This window comes from Engystomops pustulosus, chromosome 2, assembly GCF_040894005.1.
Source record: "Engystomops pustulosus chromosome 2, aEngPut4.maternal, whole genome shotgun sequence".
NCBI classification, from domain to species: domain Eukaryota; kingdom Metazoa; phylum Chordata; class Amphibia; order Anura; family Leptodactylidae; genus Engystomops; species Engystomops pustulosus.
Genome location: NC_092412.1, coordinates 219,716,863 through 219,738,005, shown reverse-complemented (window position 1 = coordinate 219,738,005; position 21,143 = coordinate 219,716,863). Strand labels below are relative to the sequence as shown.

Genomic DNA, 21,143 nt, shown 5'->3' with positions numbered 1-21,143 from the left:
ATACACTGCCCTAGTTGAGAATTATTTTTATTTGACAGGTCACCTACTACAACTTGACATGATATTGCCACCTGGCGATAGTACAGCAATAAAAATTCATACCCAAAGCCTTTTCTGCTACTATAATTCTAGAAGAGTGATGTATCTAAATATCTATTAAGTATAGGACCCAACAATATTTTGATGTTTACATGGACCGTACCTTATAAGTTGTATTGTCCGTCTCTGGATTCTCCACTTGCACCACAATATACGCATGCAGAAAGTTTGACGCAATCATGTCTGGAACGAATGGGGTATTCTCTTCTTGAAACACAATAGCGACTATGTCATTCCCAATGTGTCTTTTCCTCTGCAACTGAAATGAGATGAAGACAACAGATGACATTGTCATTGTCACTTTGTAGATACAATGAGGCTGGATGGTCAAACAACTACAGAAATTTTACAAGACGAGTCTCAATTATCGCTAGAAAACGATAATAACAATAATCAATAGTAATAATAATTGTTTATATAGTACAAAAATATTCCACCCAAGAAAGAGGGTACATTGGTATACAGCAGTTAAATCCAATTGTTAAATGACTAAGGAATAACTTGCTGGATTTCTAGAATTTGTGAAGGCTATCATCCCCTTGTGGTAAAATGATTATGTAAGGGGTCTTCTAGGGGTCTGAGCAAAAAAAAATGAAATGTTACTCATCACTTTCCATTCCCCAGCTACTACAGTAGCACCAACCCCAGTCCACTAATACCACAGGAAAAACTTGGGGTGGGCACTCAACTCAAGCTGAGGGGGAGGGGTATTACAGGTACTACAACCCCCTATTGGCTGAGTAGCCTCCGCCTGTGTTTCCTGTGGTTTTGGAGGAGCACGCAAGAAGTGGAATTTGGTCGGGAATAGTTCTATTCAGGGCCGGCGCCAGCACTGGGCATACCTGGGCAAGTGCTGGAGCCCAGAGCTGCTGGGGGGGCCCCACATAAGGCTGTACATAGGTATTCAATGTGGGTGAGTGGAGCTTTAAATAAAATACCCATGAGGGGGCTGTTTGGGAAGATAAACTAGGGAATATTTTAGGGAAGAGGAGACTGTTTTAGTTTCTGAATTTTTAATACCGCCATGCGAGTACACTGCAAAGAGCCGCACTGAGGCTCTGTCACCCGGGGGCCTACTGAAACCTAGAGCCGACCCTGGTTCTTTCAGAGTAATATAGTGCAGGAAGTACCAATTCAACTGGTTACTAGCCTCCGGTAGCATTATTTAATAGTGCCATGGAAACCTCACACATCACGAGAACAGGCACCATGTTGCTGTATTCATCTCTCCGAAACTGACGGAGATAGCCAATGGCTGTATTCATCAATCTCTGTCAGTTCAATAGACAGTGAATGGAGTGGTATCCTATTCTTTTAGGGTGCTAAGAAGTACAATGGAGACCTGTTCTGGTGATTCTTGGGGGTCCCACCAGTGAGGCCCCCAGAGAACAGTAAGTTTGTCCCTATCCAGTGGATTGAGGGTCACTTGTTGTGACTGTACAACCCCTTTAACCTCTTGACAAACAAAGTGCAAAAATTGTCAATAGATCAGGCCTTGTTGGCAGAAAAGTTACTTTCAGAATTCTGGCTCAATTTGATTAGTAAACCTGTAGCCGCATGAGGCTTCAATATGATGATTGTAATGTCTATTCTCACACAGCTTGAGCAGTAGACTCATAATATTATGTAAAGTTATTATTTCCAGATGTAAACTTTTCTTCACTTTAAATGCCATCGCTGTTTGTGAAGGGTTTTAATAATATCCCTGGTGTTTATTGCTAATGATAAGCTTCTCACAAAAATGAATAGACTTTTCACACTTACTTTATGACTACCTAGCAATACAAACAAGTATTTATTACTGCGGGGACTATGCAAATGGGAAGCGGTGGCCTCTTATGAATTAATAGTTCTCAGTTCATTCACTGCGCTCATTGTAATGTGGATCACAACACACCATAGTGCCGGCGAATCCAGATGATGTTCAGCAAGAAACTGGAAACTGGATGAAGCTGTGGATAATGATCAACAGGGTTTCTGCTAAAGAGAACCTATCAGCAGGTTTTACCCCACTACTCAAACCAGCCTCAGGAAGAGTGTGAAATGTCCTTTCTAAAATCATTTTACCCGTTTAACTATAAAAAAAAAAAAAAATCTGCCCAAAACCAGGCAAATGTGACTCTTCTCACCTCATTTCCACATGAGATGAGTCAAGTTTAGTGGTCGAAGGGGTAGTGTCACTTTAGAAGCCCTTATCTTCTGTTCTAAAGTACCTGGAAACATGTTATTTGTGTTATATTAAAAATTAAAATTTCATATTTCATAAGCTCAGATAAATATCCAGCCGGCCTACTTTTTGCCTGCCTGTGTGTCTAGCTCAGTAGCTGACAGAACCGTAAGCTTGGGATGGGATCTGAGCTATGAGATTCTTACGTTTAATATGACACCAGATGCATGTTTCGAGGTCCTATAGAACAGACACTAGGGGCTTCTGCAGTGACACTACCCCTGAAACCACTAAACTTGACTAATCTCATGAAAAGAGTTACATTTGCCTGACTTGAGGGGAGATTTTTTAAATAGATAACCTTGTGAGATTTCCCATAACAGGGGGAATTAAATAGGATATTTCAGATTCTACACGAGGGGCCTAGTCGTTTAGTGGGGTAAACCTGGTGACAGGTTCCCTCTTAAAGCAATGGTTTACTTGACCAGATTTAACAGCAACTTATAATCAATGGCAAACATTTGTCTTGAAGTATCTTTAAAGAGAACCAGTAAGTCTTACACTTTCAGATGGGCGGTTCCATTCTCTTTTGGGACAGACAGCCCATACGACAGTAGAGGGCATACTGAGCATACAACGATTGGTCAGAAACAGGGGCGTAACTACAGCGGTAGCAGCCATAGCAACCGCTATGGGGCCCACAGGGTCAGGGGGCCCCGTCATCCGACCTGACACAATAAAGAATGGAGGATGTGCACCATTATATCTATATTGTACTGCACATGTCCAGCATAATATGTATATAACATATACTGTGATGTATATATGCGGTATCTGTGATGTGTATATGGTGTCTGTATACACTGTATGTGAGTATGTTGCATTTGTTGGGTATATGCACATGAGTGTAGTTATATGTGATTGTAACTCGCATGTGTGAGTATACTAATATGTATATTTTTTAAGTGGGAAGGGGGCCCCACACAGTAGCCTGCTAGGGGGCCCTGTCTCTCCTAGTTACGCCACTGGTCAGAAACATCACACCTCCCTACCTCTTCTACCTTATCTGAGAAAATTTGCCCACCCAAGCTGATCTGATCTGTCAATGATCTAAGATTATTCACCTGTTTAGTTCAAACCTCTCACTCGCATCTCCAATACTTCTCCCAAGCTGCACCAATTCTTTAAATTGTATCTATTCTTTAAAAATTGTATCTATTCATCTTTCACATTCCCTAACTGCATGTAACTTTAACTTTTTTTCACTAACCAACCCTGTACCCATATAATTCCTCGGCACATAATACCAATATACAGGTTATTCTTCAGTTCTATGCATCATGGATACATAAAGATGGCGGCTTATGACTGGTTATTTATTTACTCAATTGATTTACTTATTTCTTCTAATAATATAATTTTATTTATAACATAGTAAAAAATTGCTGCACCATTGTACAAGCACTGTCCCCTCCTGTGTAACCCTTCAATCGCTGCCTCCGACAGTCATAGTTATAATTTCACCTTTTATAGTTTTGATTCACAAAAAACAGCTCTTTTACTTGTTCTTATCCATGAGGGTGCATGCACATGGCGGTATGCCTGCACTGGAGAGCAGGAGGAGGTGACCGCTCCCCCCTCCATAGGAAACAGCAACCGCATATACGTCCCCATAGACGCGCGCCTGAATGTACCCTAAGTGGTATTTTTGTATGTACTGGTGTTGCACATACATATTTCTTATCTTATCTTATTCTCTATATCTCATATGGGATTTTATTACTGACTGGTAATAAGGAAATAAACTAAATGCTGGTAAATAAGTCATACAATGAGTCACTGTTTTATATGAACTGAACCCATCAGCATCTGTTCTCCATAGAAGTGTGGGAGTCTCTTCTTGACGAATAAGCAATATGTCCACAACTGTGACTATAGGTAATGGGGGAGATTTATCAGAAGTGTCTAAGAGCAGAACTGTTCTAGATTCCCACAGTGACCAATCAGAGCTCAGCTTTAATTTTAAAAACAGCTGTGGAAAAATGAAAGCTGTGCTCAGATTGGTTTACATGGGCAAATAGAACATTGTTAGAAGTTTGTTAAATCTCCCCAATATACGAGTCTGTTAGAAACCTCTGCAGCAGATTCCATCAAAAATCACACATAAATACTTACCCTTCTACTTAAGATTTGTATTACTGCATTGTTATTTGCACCAGTGCAATCCGGTTACCCCGGAGGGATCACTGGGATTATTAACTCCCTGTACTGTATCATTCTGTTTAAAAAACCCAATAAAAAAAAAAAAATCGCACTTAAAAAGTCCCAGAATGCTAGCCCAGCGTAATGGACATGCAAATCCTTTGAAGGATACCATATAGTTTATAGTAGACATCAGGATCCATTTGTGTTCATAGTAAACATCCTTCAATTCAAGAGAATGGAGAGCCAACAGAAGTGAAGCTCTCCACACACATAACAAAATATTGAAGTGAAGCTCTCCACATAACAAAATATTATTGGTGTCCCTCCTTGGTATTTTGGCAGTTGTGGAAACATCAGCAGGTCAGGCCTGTGGGACTTGAGGAATGTTACCTAATTACCTACAAAATAATACTTTTCTTTTTCGGAGGATGATGGAGCACCTGGGCAAGAACGCTCTTGGACAACACATGGAGTTCCCTGTCCAGTATTGAGGGTAGTTGAGGGGTTAAACAGAAGAGTTTCTCAGCATTCTTGGCCGGCTGAATTTGCTGTGTTGTTATCCTTGTGATAAGTGTAAATTACAGCAGTCACATAAGAAAGCTACTTGACCCCCTTGATCCGTCATGATTTAAGTGTTAGGGTGTGGGGTGAGTGTTCCATAAGACAGTACTGTACTATATTCTATGTGTGTTTGACACCTTAGGGCAGTGGTGGAGAACCTATGGCACCTGTGCCAGAGGTGGCACTCAGAGCCCTTTCTGTGGGCACTCAGGCCATCGCCCCAGGGGTTGACAGAAGTGCATTATCTCTGGAGGTCCTCCTGCTGGACCTATCATTCTTCCTGTACAGAAAGATCCAGGAGAGAGGCTACAATGAGAGTCTGAATTTGTTCTCCTTCTATCAACTGTATTGGTGTCCTCAGGGGGCCGATACGACTGAATGATGTGGAAGAACTGGTAGCAATAAGTTACAGCTTAAAATGCCATGTTGGCACTTAATGGTAATTAAGTGGATTTTGGTTTACAGTTTGGGCACTCGGTCTCTAAAAGGTCCGACATCACTGCCCTAGGGGCATATAACATAGTAAAAAATGTAATTAAAAAAAGGTTAACATTTTTTTAATAAAAAATAAAAAAACTAAATAGAATTACCCCTCCCCTTTCCCTTATATGTATATATAAATAAACAAATAATCATAGCAATTTAGTGTAGTGCTGATAGAGCAGGAAGGGGGGGGGGGGGGTGGCGTGCTCCTGAACAGTGTGAAGCTACAGTTTTGTCCACAGTCAGATGAAGGGGGCTCTCCTGAAATGTGTCTCTCTGGACATTTTTTAGACTCTTCATGATCTTATTTACTACTTTTATTGTCATTATTTATTTATTATTTATCCTCAATAAACGTCCTTATGGTGTCAGTTAATTTTGGCTTTTTCTGGTGTAGACACTCAGCCGTATAAGGTCAGTTTAGCGCCCCACCTATAGCCCAATATTTTTATGTTCTTTGCAGTGAACCTAAAGCATGGAGGGGGTCAGGTAACACCCCCCTCATAGCACTTCTGACTTATTACCATAATTAGTGCCATTTGGAAGTACAACTTGTCCTACAAAAAACAAATCTTCATATAAAAGATAAAAATAATAAAGCTTCTGGATGGGAAACAGAAAAGGACATAGTCCTTAAGAGGTTAAAGTATAGAAAGGCTACACAAAATGTAGAATAATATATACACATATCGTAATATAATTGTATTCAATATCATATAGTAGAATAAATTTATATTATACTCATAAATGAGCGTCTTTGCTGCATATTGCGGATTCCGGAGAAGAAACTGCCTGGTTACAGCTCAGTGATCTGGGATTATCTAGATAGTTTTGCCTTCCTAAATAATCCAATATTCACAAGCCGGTAATGATTTTAGGAGATTATGGTGCCAGCAATATTTTCCAGCATGTTTCTTATGATATTATAGAAATCAGGAAGTAGAACATTTGATGAGTGTCTGACAGCTTAGAGGTTCTCACCTGCTGGGTATCTCCTTCTGTAAACGGTAACTTAGTGGACACGTGAAACATGATCTCCTTGTCTCTGAATACAGTGTAAATGGACTCAATGCCCGTCTGACCGTGTGCCACATCCAGCCCTCCGCGAAAACTGAAACAAGGGGACAAATTATTAAAAACTAGGTATGAATAACAGTCATATTAATGGATTTATTTATTTCCGCAAAGGTTGAGATACTCACCCCCGCTCCTCTTCATCTTGATCCCAGCGCTGTCCATCGCTAGTCTCGACACATCAAGATCACCTACAAAAGAAAGCACTCTGGGCTGCTAATTATGCACACCCTCGCCATCTCTTGCGTGATGTGACATCACGGTGGGGTGGGTGTGCATAATTAGCAGCATGTAGTGCCGGACATCTTGTCCGCATGCTCCGTGCTGCTAATTATAACTTTCTTTTCTAGGTGATCCAAGATTATCGTCGGACAAAACCAGGATAAAGGTGAAGAGGAGCAAAGGGTGAGTATTAATAGGTTTCTTTTATGTTTTTGAGGTGGTTAGTTTTTTCGTTAAAGTAAATCTACCATCCAAATCAAGCACCACATACTAAGAGATCCATGCACTATGACTGTGGTAAGCTTCTTATATCTGTTATCCATGGCCTCCTTACTTCTAAAATTAACTTTAAAATTATGCTAAGAGCCAAAAGTGCTATGGGGGGCATGTCTTAGCCCCCCTGTTTTGTAGCTTCACAAGCTGTTACACTGTTCAGGAGCACAGTAATCTCACAGAAGATGAAGGAAGTTTCAGCACAACGTAGGGACACAGGTTGAACAGTGTAACAGCCTGCAGCACAGGGGTTTCTGAAGTAAAACTGTTCTAGTTGCCCATGGAAACCAATCAGAGCACAGCTTAAACTTTTTAAACAAAAGTGGGAAAACTGAATCTGAGCTCTGATTGGTTGTCATGGGTAACTAGAACCATGTGGCTCTAGAGGACTTCTGATAAATATCACCCATAGATCTTTAGTGCTTGGTGAGGTGAGGACTCATATAGTGGATCCAACTTTCTTGAACTTGTATTTGCTATCTCTCACATTAAAGGGATGTGTCCCTATACAAGACCACCTGTACACAAATGCTCTCAGACTGCAGAAATGGACCCTGATGCTGGTCACGTCCCAGGGACCGAGCACAGTGCAGTGGATAATAGTCGCTAGTGAATTAGGATGCAAGGGGTTCCTGACTACCACCCAAACAGCAGCACCGGCACAATAAGAACTGTTTCAATTTCTGCGATGCTGTTTGGCCGGCTGACAGGGATTCCTTGCATCATATTTCTATGCATTGTAGTGAGCCCAAACTGTACTCGTGCAGCAGCCATAATACTGACATTATTGATTGGATAGTGTCAAGGACACAACCCCTACTGGTAACACCCAGCTGTCAATTTATTCATAAATATTCAAGATACTCAGATAAATGTCTTATGTGGGACAATGAGGTAAGTTGTCTCCTCTCTACGCATTCTTGTTCAGCCTTTGATGTCCACAAAATTGTTAAAATTGTAAAATCTAGATTGATGTCAGACTTTTTGATTTCTGTAAATGCTGCAGCTTTTATACCTCCATTTTTCGCAAAAAAAAAAAAAAAAGACAAAAGAAAGATTGTGAATGGGCAATCAACTCTGACTACAGAGAGACCATAAGTCTTGATGGAAAAATGTAATCAGCAGATCTTTTCAACATCACAACACAAAATATTGATTTTCAACCCATTTTATGCCACTTCAGCCATTGCTACTGTTTGCTGTTCTATGGCAATCAAAACAATTGTGGGGTTTTTTTAGATGCCATCTGTGACTTTTAATCTTTGTAACTCACCCTTTGAAGTCTTGCAGTAAGACCGTATCTCCAAGTAAGCTCAAGAATTCTCGGAAGGCTGGACTCTCCTCATTATTGCCAAAAAGTTCCTCTTCTAGTGTCTGCAACGTACAAATGTTTGATTTTGGGTGATTTTTGGGAAAACTAGATTTCTGTGTTGTAATTGTAATTTGTAATATATACTTTACCCTTCACCTATGGGCAACTAGTAATCCCTATAAAAGGTGTTGACTCTTTAACTGCTGCCAACAAAGCCACCATTTTCTCTACAATTATTGGTCCCCATCAGCGACATTTAAAGAGTTAACACCGGGAATCGGTGCCAGCAATTGGTTGGGGTGGAGCCTGAACACTGAGCCCAAACGGCTGGCTGAAGCGCAGGTTCAGGTTAGGGTCCACTCAACATTATTCCCAATGCAAATGGTTAAACTATATGCTAAGTATAAGATAAAAATAGGAAATATTTGGCTACACCCATAGTAATCACAACAGGTTTACCCAACTTTACCAAGTCTACTACTAACACAAAATCCAGGGTTTGCACCAATCAAATGATGTTCCATGTAATTCTATAGCCAGAGAAAAAACAGAGGTCAGTGACCCAAGGCAAGGCTCTACATACCCCTCACCCCCACCCACCATCACCACCATGGATGTGTAAGTTCTCTATTTTATTAATTGATGGGGATGAAAATGGAACAGATGAGAAACACACAAGTAAAACATTAACAGTTGTAATATCCATTAAAATAAGGTTATACATGAGTCATGACTCCATTGTTTGCCGCCATTGAGCAGAGCTTGCAGTCGTAAGTTCTACCTTATAAAAACATGGTCTGTATAAGGTCGATACTTATCACGCCTTGTATGATGCCAGTGAACCACACCCCCTTATTTTGACTGACACCTCTTTAAATCACTGCCTTGCCTCCTTGCACTCTGGGACCGTCTACAGTTATTCAACTACAGACATACAAAGCTCTATTTACTTATAGGAAATATTGTGTCAATTTTTTAACACGGTGCCTTGTGTTATATTCGTGTCATGTGACCAGGGCATTATCTAAGGTCCCATACCCATTACATTTGCAAAATGTACCCCATGTATGTATCTGATCACATGAAATCACAGCATGCATCCATGAAGGATGGAGATGAGTAGAAAACCATGGAGGCTGCTGTGATTTTATGTTATGAGATCCATGGGGTACATTTGCAAATGTAAAGGGTTTATAACTAGAGATGAGCGAGCACTAAAATGCTCGGGTACTCGTTATTCGAGACAAACTTTTCCCGATGCTCGAGTGCTCGTTTCGAGTAACGAGCCCCATTGAAGTCAATGGGAGACTCGAGCATTTTTCAAGGGGACCAAGGCTCTGCACAGGGAAGCTTGGCCAAACACCTGGGAACCTCAGAAAAGGATGGAAACACCACGGAAATGGACAGGAAACAGCAGGGGCAGCATGCATGGATGCCTCTGAGGCTGCTTAATCGCACCATTATGCCAAAACTATGGGCAACAGCATGGCCATGACAGAGTGACCGAATGAGGCTAGATAGCATCTAAAACATGCAATAATTGACCATGACACTATAGGGGACGGCATGCAGAGGCAGCGGCAGCAGTGGCAGGCTAGAGAGTGTCATGGCGACATACCCTAAATGGACTCAGGCTTCAAACCAATGGGTGGCAGAGAGGGACCAAAGGATGTGAGCAAGAAGCGCTCAAATAATATCGGTACATGATAAAAGTTTGCCAGTATATTTTGTGGATTACACAGCAGGGTGGCGACAAAGTTAACATGGAAGCCATGAAAACAATCCAAAATTCTGCCTGACACAGCTCGTTTGATAAGGGGACCATGTATGGAGGCAGTGAACTAGTAGTAGATTAAAGGTGCTGCAGTTAAAACTATGTTAGTTGGATCTTGGCATGGAGCTGGCGCTCCGCTGCCAGGCGAGCTTTCGCCAATCCAAGCCCCTGTCTCTAGGCTACTCCCCAAACAGCACTTCTAAGAACCTTTTGTATAAGATCAAGTGTAGTAGCGTTCTTATAAGTTTAGGATATGGCGGGTGAGGGGAATGTAAACAGATGCGCAAGAAGCACTGAAATAATATCCGTAAATGGTAAAAGTTTGCCAGTGTATTTTGTGGATAACACAGCAGGGTGGCGACAAAGTTAACAACTTTGATGTGGAATCCATGAAAACAACCCAAATTTCGGCCTGACACACCTCGTTTGATAAAGGGACGATGTATGGAGGCAGCTATATGGACGACTTTTGGAGGTAGCAATGGAGACAACGTGTGGAGGCTGCTATGGAGACAATTCAATTTGGATAGTGCCTGTATGTGGCAGTCCAAAAAAGTTTTCAAACCAGAGGAGCAGGTAGGTGGCCCTCCATAAAAATGGAATAGATTGAGTGCCTGTATGTGGCAGTCCAAAAAAGTTTTCAAACCAGAGGAGCAGGTAGGTGGCCCTCCAGTAAAATGGAATAGATTGAGTGCCTGTATGTGGCAGTCCAAAAAAGTTTTCAAACCAGAGGAGCAGGTAGGTGGCCCTCCAGAAAAATGGAATAGATTGAGTGCCTGTATGTGGCAGTCCAAAAAAGTTTTCAAACCAGAGGAGCAGGTAGGTGGCCCTCCAGAAAAATGGAATAGATTGAGTGCCTGTATGTGGCAGTCCAAAAAAGTTTTCAAACCAGAGGAGCAGGTAGGTGGCCCTCCAGTAAAATGGAATAGATTGAGTGCCTGTATGTGGCAGTCCAAAAAAGTTTTCAAACCAGAGGAGCAGGTAGGTGGCCCTCCAGAAAAATGGAATAGATTGAGTGCCTGTATGTGGCAGTCCAAAAAAGTTTTCAAACCAGAGGAGCAGGTAGGTGGCCCTCCAGTAAAATGGAATAGATTGAGTGCCTGTATGTGGCAGTCCAAAAAAGTTTTCAAACCAGAGGAGCAGGTAGGTGGCCCTCCATAAAAATGGAATAGATTGAGTGCCTGTATGTGGCAGTCCAAAAAAGTTTTCAAACCAGAGGAGCAGGTAGGTGGCCCTCCAGAAAAATGGAATAGATTGAGTGCCTGTATGTGGCAGTCCAAAAAAGTTTTCAAACCAGAGGAGCAGGTAGGTGGCCCTCCAGAAAAATGGAATAGATTGAGTGCCTGTATGTGGCAGTCCAAAAAAGTTTTCAAACCAGAGGAGCAGGTAGGTGGCCCTCCAGAAAAATGGAATAGATTGAGTGCCTGTATGTGGCACTCCCAAAAATTGTTTAAAACAGAGGACCGGGTCGGTGGCCCTCCATAAAAATGGAATAGATTGAGTGCCTGTATGTGGCAGTCCAAAAAAGTTTTCAAACCAGAGGAGCAGGTAGGTGGCCCTCCAGAAAAATGGAATAGATTGAGTGCCTGTATGTGGCAGTCCAAAAAAGTTTTCAAACCAGAGGAGCAGGTAGGTGGCCCTCCAGTAAAATGGAATAGATTGAGTGCCTGTATGTGGCAGTCCAAAAAAGTTTTCAAACCAGAGGAGCAGGTAGGTGGCCCTCCATAAAAATGGAATAGATTGAGTGCCTGTATGTGGCAGTCCAAAAAAGTTTTCAAACCAGAGGAGCAGGTAGGTGGCCCTCCAGTAAAATGGAATAGATTGAGTGCCTGTATGTGGCAGTCCAAAAAAGTTTTCAAACCAGAGGAGCAGGTAGGTGGCCCTCCAGAAAAATGGAATAGATTGAGTGCCTGTATGTGGCACTCCCAAAAATTGTTTAAAACAGAGGACCGGGTCGGTGGCCCTCCATAAAAATTAAATGCATAAAGTACTATAGCTAGAGCCAGTGGGCCCTGTCAAAAAATAGCCAGTTTCCTCTGCTTTACTGTACAAAGAGGAGGAGAAGGAGGAAAATGAGGAGGAGGAGGAGTGGATAAATTATTCAGGTTGAGCTTCCTTCACCTGGTGGAGATTGGAAATTAGGAGAAATCCAGGCTTTATTCATCTTAATAAGCGTCAGCCTGTCAGCGCTGTCAGTCGACAGGCGTGTACGCTTATCGGTGATGATGCCACCAGCTGCACTGAAAACCCGCTCGGACAAGACGCTAGCGGCAGGGCAGGCAAGAACCTCCAAGGCGTACAGCGCCAGTTCGTGCCACATGTCCAGCTTTGAAACCCAGTAGTTGTAGGGAGCTGTGTGATCATTTAGGACGATGGTATGGTCAGCTACGTACTCCCTCACCATCTTTCTGTAAAGATCAGCCCTACTCTGCCGAGACTGGGGACAGGTGACAGTGTCTTGCTGGGGTGACATAAAGCTGGCAAAAGCCTTGTAAAGCGTACCCTTGCCAGTGCTGGACAAGCTGCCTGCTCGCCTACTCTCCCTCGCTACTTGTCCCGCAGAACTACGCACTCTGCCGCTAGCGCTGTCAGAAGGGAAATACTGTTTCAGCTTGTGAACCAGGGCCTGCTGGTATTCATGCATTCTCACACTCCTTTCCTCTCCAGGGATGAGAGTGGAAAGATTTTGCTTGTACCGTGGGTCCAGGAGAGTGAACACCCAGTAATCGGTGCTGGAATAAATTCTTTGAACGCGAGGGTCACGGGATAGGCAGCCTAGCATGAAATCTGCCATATGCGCCAGAGTACCAACGCGTAAGAATTCACTCCCCTCACTGGCCTGACTGTCCATTTCCTCCTCCTCCAACTCCTCCAACTCCTCTTCTTCTGCCCATACACGCTGAACAGTGGAGGACTCAACAATGGTCCCCTCTTGTGTCTCGCCAACATTCTCCTCCTCTTCCTCCTCATCCTCCTCCACCTCCTCCGATATGCGCTGAGAAACAGACCTAAGGGTGCTTTGGCTATCAACAAGGGAATCTTCTTCCCCCGTCTCTTGTGAGGAGCGCAAAGCTTCCGACTTCATGCTGATCAGAGAGTTTTTCAACAGGCCAAGCAGCGGGATGGTGAGGCTGATGATGGCGGCATCGCCACTGACCATCTGTGTTGACTCCTCAAAGTTACTCAGCACCTGACAGATATCAGACATCCACGTCCACTCCTCATTGTAGACTTGAGGAAGCTGACTGACCTGACTACCAGTTCTGGTGGAAGTTGACATCTGGCAGTCTACAATGGCTCGGCGCTGCTGGTAAACTCTGGATAACATGGTCAGTGTTGAATTCCACCTCGTGGGCACGTCGCACAACAGTCGGTGAGCGGGCAGTTGGAGGCGTGGCTGCGCTGCCCTGAGAGTGGCAGCATCTGTGCTGGACTTCCTGAAATGCGCACAGATGCGGCGCACCTTCGTGAGCAAATCAGACAGATTGGGGTATGTCTTGAGGAAACGCTGAACTATCAGATTTAACACATGGGCCAGGCATGGCACATGTGTCAGTCTGCCGAGTTGCAGAGCCGCCACCAGGTTACGGCCGTTGTCACACACAACCATGCCTGGCTTCAGGTTCAGCGGTGCCAGCCACTCAGCACCTGACAGATATCAGACATCCACGTCCACTCCTCATTGTAGACTTGAGGAAGCTGACTGACCTGACTACCAGTTCTGGTGGAAGTTGACATCTGGCAGTCTACAATGGCTCGGCGCTGCTGGTAAACTCTGGATAACATGGTCAGTGTTGAATTCCACCTCGTGGGCACGTCGCACAACAGTCGGTGAGCGGGCAGTTGGAGGCGGCGCTGCGCTGCCCTGAGAGTGGCAGCATCTGTGCTGGACTTCCTGAAATGCGCACAGATGCGGCGCACCTTCGTGAGCAAATCAGACAGATTGGGGTATGTCTTGAGGAAACGCTGAACTATCAGATTTAACACATGGGCCAGGCATGGCACATGTGTCAGTCTGCCGAGTTGCAGAGCCGCCACCAGGTTACGGCCGTTGTCACACACAACCATGCCTGGCTTCAGGTTCAGCGGTGCCAGCCACAGATCAGTCTGCGCCGTGATGCCCTGTAATAGCTCTTGGGCGGTGTGCCTTTTATCGCCTAGGCTCAGCAGTTTGAGCACCGCCTGCTGTCGCTTAGCAACGGCACTGCTGCTGTGCCTAGAGCTACCGACTGATGGCGCCGTGCCCACGGATGGTAGTTCGGAGGAGGAGGTGGAGGAGGGGTGGGAGGAGGAGGAGGCATAGTAGGCCTGAAACACCTGGACCGAGGTAGGCCCCGCAATCCTCGGCGTCGGCAGTATATGACCAGCCCCAGGGTCAGACTCGGTCCCAGCCTCCACCAAGTTAACCCAATGTGACGTCAGCGATATATAGTGGCCCTGCCCGGCAGCACTCGTCCACGTGTCCGTGGTCAGGTGGACCTTGTCAGAAACAGCGTTGGTCAGGGCACGGGTGATGTTGTCTGACACGTGCTGGTGCAGGGCTGGGACGGCACATCGGGAAAAGTAGTGGCGGCTGGGGACCGAATACCGAGGGGCGGCCGCCGCCATGAGGTTGCGAAAGGCCTCGGTCTCTACTAGCCTATAGGGCAGCATCTCCAGGCTAAGCAATCTGGAGATGTGCACATTAAGGGCTTGGGCGTGCGGGTGGGTTGCACTATATTTGCGTTTCCGCTCCAGCGTCTGGGGTATGGAGAGCTGAACGCTGGTGGATGCTGTGGAGGATCGTGGAGGCGACGATGGGGTTTTTGTGGCAGGGTCCTGGGCAGGGGGCTGACTATCAGCTGACACAGGGGAAGGAGCAGTGGTGTGCACGGCCGGAGGTGAACGGGCTTGTTGCCACTGAGTGGGGTGTTTAGCATTCATATGCCTGCGCATACTGGTGGTAGTTAAGCTAGTAGTGGTGGAACCCCTGCTGAGCCTGGTTTGGCAAATGTTGCACACCACAGTCCGTCGGTCATCCGGTGTTTCCTTAAAGAACCTCCAGACTTCTGAAGATCTAGCCCTCGCCGCAAGAGCCCTCGCCACGGGAGCTTCACTAGTTGACACATTTGGCGCTGATGCACCAGCTCTGGCCCTGCCTCTCCGTCTGGCCCCACCACTGCCTCTTCCAACCTGTTCTGGTCGAGGACTCTCCTCCGTCTCAGAAGCACTGTGTTCACCCGGCCTCTCAACCCAGCTTGGGTCTGTCACCTCATCATCCTCCGATCCCTCAGTCTGCTCCCCCCTCGGACTTCCTGCCCTGACAACAACTTCCCCACTGTCTGACAACCGTGTCTCCTCATCGTCGGACACCTCTTTACACACTTCCACTACGTCAAGAAGGTCATCATCACCCACAGACTGTGACTGGTGGAAAACCTGGGCATCGGAAAATTGCTCAGCAGCAACCGGACAAGTGGTTTGTGACTGTGGGAAGGGTCCAGAAAACAGTTCCTCAGAGTATGCCGGTTCAAATGCCAAATTTTCCTGGGAGGGGGCAGACTGGGGGGGAGGAGGCTGAGGTGCAGGAGCTGGAGGAGTGGCGATTTCGGTGACATGGGTGGACTGCGTGGAAGACTGACTGGTGGACAAATTGCTCGAAGCATTGTCAGCAATCCACGACATCACCTGTTCGCACTGTTCTGGCCTCAACAGTGCTCTACCACGAGTCCCAGTAACTTCAGACATGAACCTAGGGAGTGTAGCTCTGCAGCGTTCCCCTGCTTCCTCATCAGCAGGTGGTGTCTCACCCCGCCCAGGACCACGGCCTCTGACCCCTGCAGTAGTTGGACGCCCACGTCCCCGCCCTCGTCCTCTACCCCTAGCCCTCGGGTTAAACATTTTGAAAATGAGAGTTATAGCTTTAATTTTTTTTTAACTTTTTTTTGTGTTTTTTTTTTTTTTGTGTTTTTGAGTTTTTAAAACCAAACGATGCTATCCTATTGCTATGGCTATTTTCTAGCCAAGTATGAAAGCACACTACTATGCCAGATGAGATGACACTGAGTTATTAAACAAAATAAACGTAAAATAAAAAAGGACAAATGGCAGACTGTGCCTAATTGAAATCCAACCCCTACTAAATTTTCCCACTTCGGTCTTTGCAATGGATATGTGCGTCACTAAGCGCAAAACACAGCGGTCGCAAGTCTCACTACAAATTGCTCACAATTGGCTACTAGATGCACTGCAGCAAGTACAGCCACCAGCAGATCAACCAGAAATCAAATATATAACGCTACTGTAGGCGTAAGCCGTTTGGATTCTCCTATGGCTATTTTCTAGCCAAGTATGAAAGCACACTACTATGCCAGATGAGATGACGCTGAGTTATTAAACAAAATAAACGTAAAATAAAAAAGGACAAATGGCAGACTGTGCCTAATTGAAATCCAACCCCTACTAAATTTTCCCACTTCGGTCTTTGCAATGGATATGTGCGTCACTAAGCGCAAAACACAGCGGTCGCAAGTCTCACTACAAATTGCTCACAATTGGCTACTAGATGCACTGCAGCAAGTACAGCCACCAGCAGATCAACCAGAAATCAAATATATAACGCTACTGTAGGCGTAAGCCGTTTGGATTCTCCTATGGCTATTTTCTAGCCAAGTATGAAAGCACACTGCTATGCCAGATGAGATGACGCTGAGTTATTAAACAAAATAAACGTAAAATAAAAAAGGACAAATGGCAGACTGTGCCTAATTGAAATCCAACCCCTACTAAATTTTCCCACTTCGGTCTTTGCAATGGATATGTGCGTCACTAAGCGCAAAACACAGCGGTCGCAAGTCTCACTACAAATTGCTCACAATTGGCTACTAGATGCACTGCAGCAAGTACAGCCACCAGCAGATCAACCAGAAATCAAATATATAACGCTACTGTAGGCGTAAGCCGTTTGGATTCTCCTATGGCTATTTTCTAGCCAAGTATGAAAGCACACTACTATGCCAGATGAGATGACGCTGAGTTATTAAACAAAATAAACGTAAAATAAAAAAGGACAAATGGCAGACTGTGCCTAATTGAAATCCAACCCCTACTAAATTTTCCCACTTCGGTCTTTGCAATGGATATGTGCGTCACTAAGCGCAAAACACAGCGGTCGCAAGTCTCACTACAAATTGCTCACAATTGGCTACTAGATGCACTGCAGCAAGTACAGCCACCAGCAGATCAACCAGAAATCAAATATATAACGCTACTGTAGGCGTAAGCCGTTTGGATTCTCCTATGGCTATTTTCTAGCCAAGTATGAAAGCACACTACTATGCCAGATGAGATGACGCTGAGTTATTAAACAAAATAAACGTAAAATAAAAAAGGACAAATGGCAGACTGTGCCTAATTGAAATCCAACCCCTACTAAATTTTCCCACTTCGGTCTTTGCAATGGATATGTGCGTCACTAAGCGCAAAACACAGCGGTCGCAAGTCTCACTACAAATTGCTCACAATTGGCTACTAGATGCACTGCAGCAAGTACAGCCACCAGCAGATCAACCAGAAATCAAATATATAACGCTACTGTAGGCGTAAGCCGTTTGGATTCTCCTATGGCTATTTTCTAGCCAAGTATGAAAGCACACTACTATGCCAGATGAGATGACGCTGAGTTATTAAACAAAATAAACGTAAAATAAAAAAGGACAAATGGCAGACTGTGCCTAATTGAAATCCAACCCCTACTAAATTTTCCCACTTCGGTCTTTGCAATGGATATGTGCGTCACTAAGCGCAAAACACAGCGGTCGCAAGTCTCACTACAAATTGCTCACAATTGGCTACTAGATGCACTGCAGCAAGTACAGCCACCAGCAGATCAACCAGAAATCAAATATATATAACGCTACTGTAGGCGTAAGCCGTTTGGATTCTCCTATGGCTATTTTCTAGCCAAGTATGAAAGCACACTACTATGCCAGATGAGATGACGCTGAGTTATTAAACAAAATAAACGTAAAATAAAAAAGGACAAATGGCAGACTGTGCCTAATTGAAATCCAACCCCTACTAAATTTTCCCACTTTGGTGTTTAAACACAACGGTAGCAAGTCCCCCTGCTAATTCCTCACAAAATGGTACTAGATGCAAATAAAAAAAAAAAAAGTAGAACGTTATTGTAGCCCTAAGAAGGGCTGTTGGGTTCTTGGAGAATCACTCCTGCCTAACAGTAAGCTAATAGAACACCCTAACGCTTTCCCTGACCAGCAGCAGCTCTCTCCCTAGCGGCATCCAGACACAGAATGATCCGAGCAGCGCGGGCAGCGGCTAGTCTATCCCAGGGTCACCTGATCTGGCCAGCCAACCACTGCTATCGACGTGTAAGGGTACCACGTCATGCTGGGTGGAGTGCAGAGTCTCCTGGCTTGTGATTGGCTCTGTTTCTGGCCGCCAAAAAGCAAAACGGCGGGAGCTGCCATTTTCTCGAGCGGGCGAAGTATTCGTCCGAGCAACGAGCAGTTTCGAGTACGCTAATGCTCGAACGAGCATCAAGCTCGGACGAGCATGTTCGCTCATCTCTATTTATAACCCTAAATGACATCACATGACATTAAGTGCTGAATAGTAAGAAGGCATGTGGAGGAGTAGGTGGGGCCACCCCTCTGATTCCAGGTAATATAAGATGGGTTGATTTATAGGAATGTGAGGGAAACAATTTTAGCTAATAGATGGGCATCAGTTAGTTACTAGGGCTCTATAGGAACCTGTCGCTAGCTGTATTTGTGAAAATGTGGAGAAAATTTAAAGAAATCCAGGCATTAAAGGGGAATTCTGGTAATTTTATGATGAATTGCCGTTTGGTTACAAAATACCACTGGGGGGTCCCATTGTACATCCACAATGAACAGTTAGCTAGCGGTTGTAGGCTTTTGACTTCTAAGGGATGGCGGAGACTATGATCTAAAACCAGAGTAACCAATAAAATCTGTACAACATATACTGTATATAGATTATACACACAAGGTGGGTTGAATTGGCACAACTAAGTATATGTACGTATATGGTGAGATCGAGCAGCAGATTGATGATTTGTATTCCAATCCCTTCTCCCGCTGTCGCCTTCCATCTCACATTATGGGGACTCCATAACAATTTGCAGCTACACAGCGCTGGCACCGCAAAGAGGCACAAAATATGGAAAGTTAATTAAGATGCCTGCCAGAATTTTCTGTGACAAATTAGTGGATTTATTACTTTCTGTCTTTCGTGTTCTGATCCTTTTCCCTAATTGCAACATTTTCATTACACACATGGCTTCATAGTGTAATGTTTCAGCAGAGGGAATCATCTAATCTCTAGTACTCGGAGAACACATTCAATTTGTAATGTAGGGGATACAAAAAAGGGAACTGTATAATCCTAAAAAAAAACCATAATCCTCAAAATGTGTTGTACGGTATGTTACTGTAATGTTGGTATTAGTGTATCGAGTCTTTAGTAATGGGCAGTGATCTAAAGTTGAAGAATAAATATAGGGTGGAATGTTCTGACCACTGGCAGTAGGGTTTGATGACACTGTCTTCTACAGGTATAATGCTAACACTTATTTTAGGTGATAGATGTCATCCCTGGGAGATACTCCTAGAATGGAGAACTCAAACCTTCCATTTTGTTTTACGATGTCTTTAATGAGAAGGTTAACCATGATAGTCAAAATATTCTCTGTGTCTCCTTTCAAGGTTTTTTGGCTGAGGTATCACGTGTGTTTTCTCATATGCAAGGCATAAAAAAGTCGCAATGTCTGGTGCAACTTTTTGATCTATCTGTGCGAAGCAGGGAACAGCATAGGTTTATGAGGGATCGGTCCTGTGTAATCTGATTGGCTTCTACAAGGAGGTAAGTTCCAGACTGGGTCTGGGATACTCTGTGGATGTTGTATATCTGGACTTTTCAAAGGCATTTGACACCGTGCCACATAAAAGGTTGGTATATAAAATGAGACTGCTGGGACTACGGCAAAATCTCTGTATTTCAGTAAGTAATTGGCTTAGTGATAGAAAACAGAGGGTCGTCATTAATGGCACATTCTCGGATTGGGTTGACATTACCAGGGAAGTGCCACAGGGGTCAGTATTGGGGCCACTTCTTTTTTATTAATGACCTTGTAGTGGGTTTACACAGTCAAGTTTCAATATTTGCAGATGATACTAATCTGTGTAAAGTAACTACTACAGAATTTTAGCATTACAGAGTATTTGTGGAAGCTTGAGGAGTGGGCAGAGAAATGCTTGATTTAATGTAGAAAAATGTAAAGTTATGCACTTGGGCCAAGGAAACAAAAAGTATAATTATGTTGTAAACAGTCAATTATTTGGTAAAACTGCAGCTGAAAAAGACTTGGGGGTATTGGTGGATGGTAAATGTAATTTTAGTGACCAGAGTCAGGCAGCTGTTTCTAAAGCAAATGAAATTATGGGATGTATCAAGAGAGGAATAGATTCTCATGATAAAGACATAGTTTTGCCCTTATACAAATCCCTGGTCAGACCACACATGGAATATTGTGTACAGTTTTGGGCACCAGTGTATAAAAAGGACATAGTAGAACTGGAACAGAGGAGAGCAATCAAGATTATAAGGGGAATGGGGGGACTAGAATACAATTCTAGATTGCTCAGCAATTTCCGTCATCTCCATAGAGATTAATAGAGCAGAACAGTCATGCACGGCCGTCTGCTCCATTACCCTGACGGAGAGATGAGGGGTCCAACAGAGGTAAAAGGGACCCCATCATATCCCTCGTTTTTGTGATCTCTGGGGGTCTCACCACTGAGAGGATACTATGAAGGCAGGGCAGGGCAGGAATGACTTGGCCAGGCAAATTTACTAAACCTGTGCCATAAAACTGGAGCAGATATAGCTGTGTCGATTATTAAGTGTTGATACATTGTTCCCAATGAATACTTATAAAGACTGGCAAAGTA

The 21,143-nt window shown here is 44.1% G+C and overlaps 1 protein-coding gene across 8 annotated transcripts in view; it reads right to left on the bottom strand.

Annotated features, from left to right (window-relative positions):
* The window catches only part of RAP1GAP2 (RAP1 GTPase activating protein 2), a 517,296-nt gene that overhangs the window by 35,840 nt on the left and 460,313 nt on the right, over window positions 1-21,143 (bottom strand). For all 8 annotated transcript variants that reach the window (XM_072138202.1, XM_072138205.1, XM_072138206.1 and 5 more), the window contains 3 exons: window positions 8,358-8,458; window positions 6,497-6,626; window positions 203-358 (listed from right to left, as the gene is read on the bottom strand). In XM_072138202.1, the coding sequence (XP_071994303.1) occupies window positions 203-358; window positions 6,497-6,626; window positions 8,358-8,458 (387 nt within the window). The remainder of the gene's footprint in view (window positions 1-202; window positions 359-6,496; window positions 6,627-8,357; window positions 8,459-21,143) is intronic.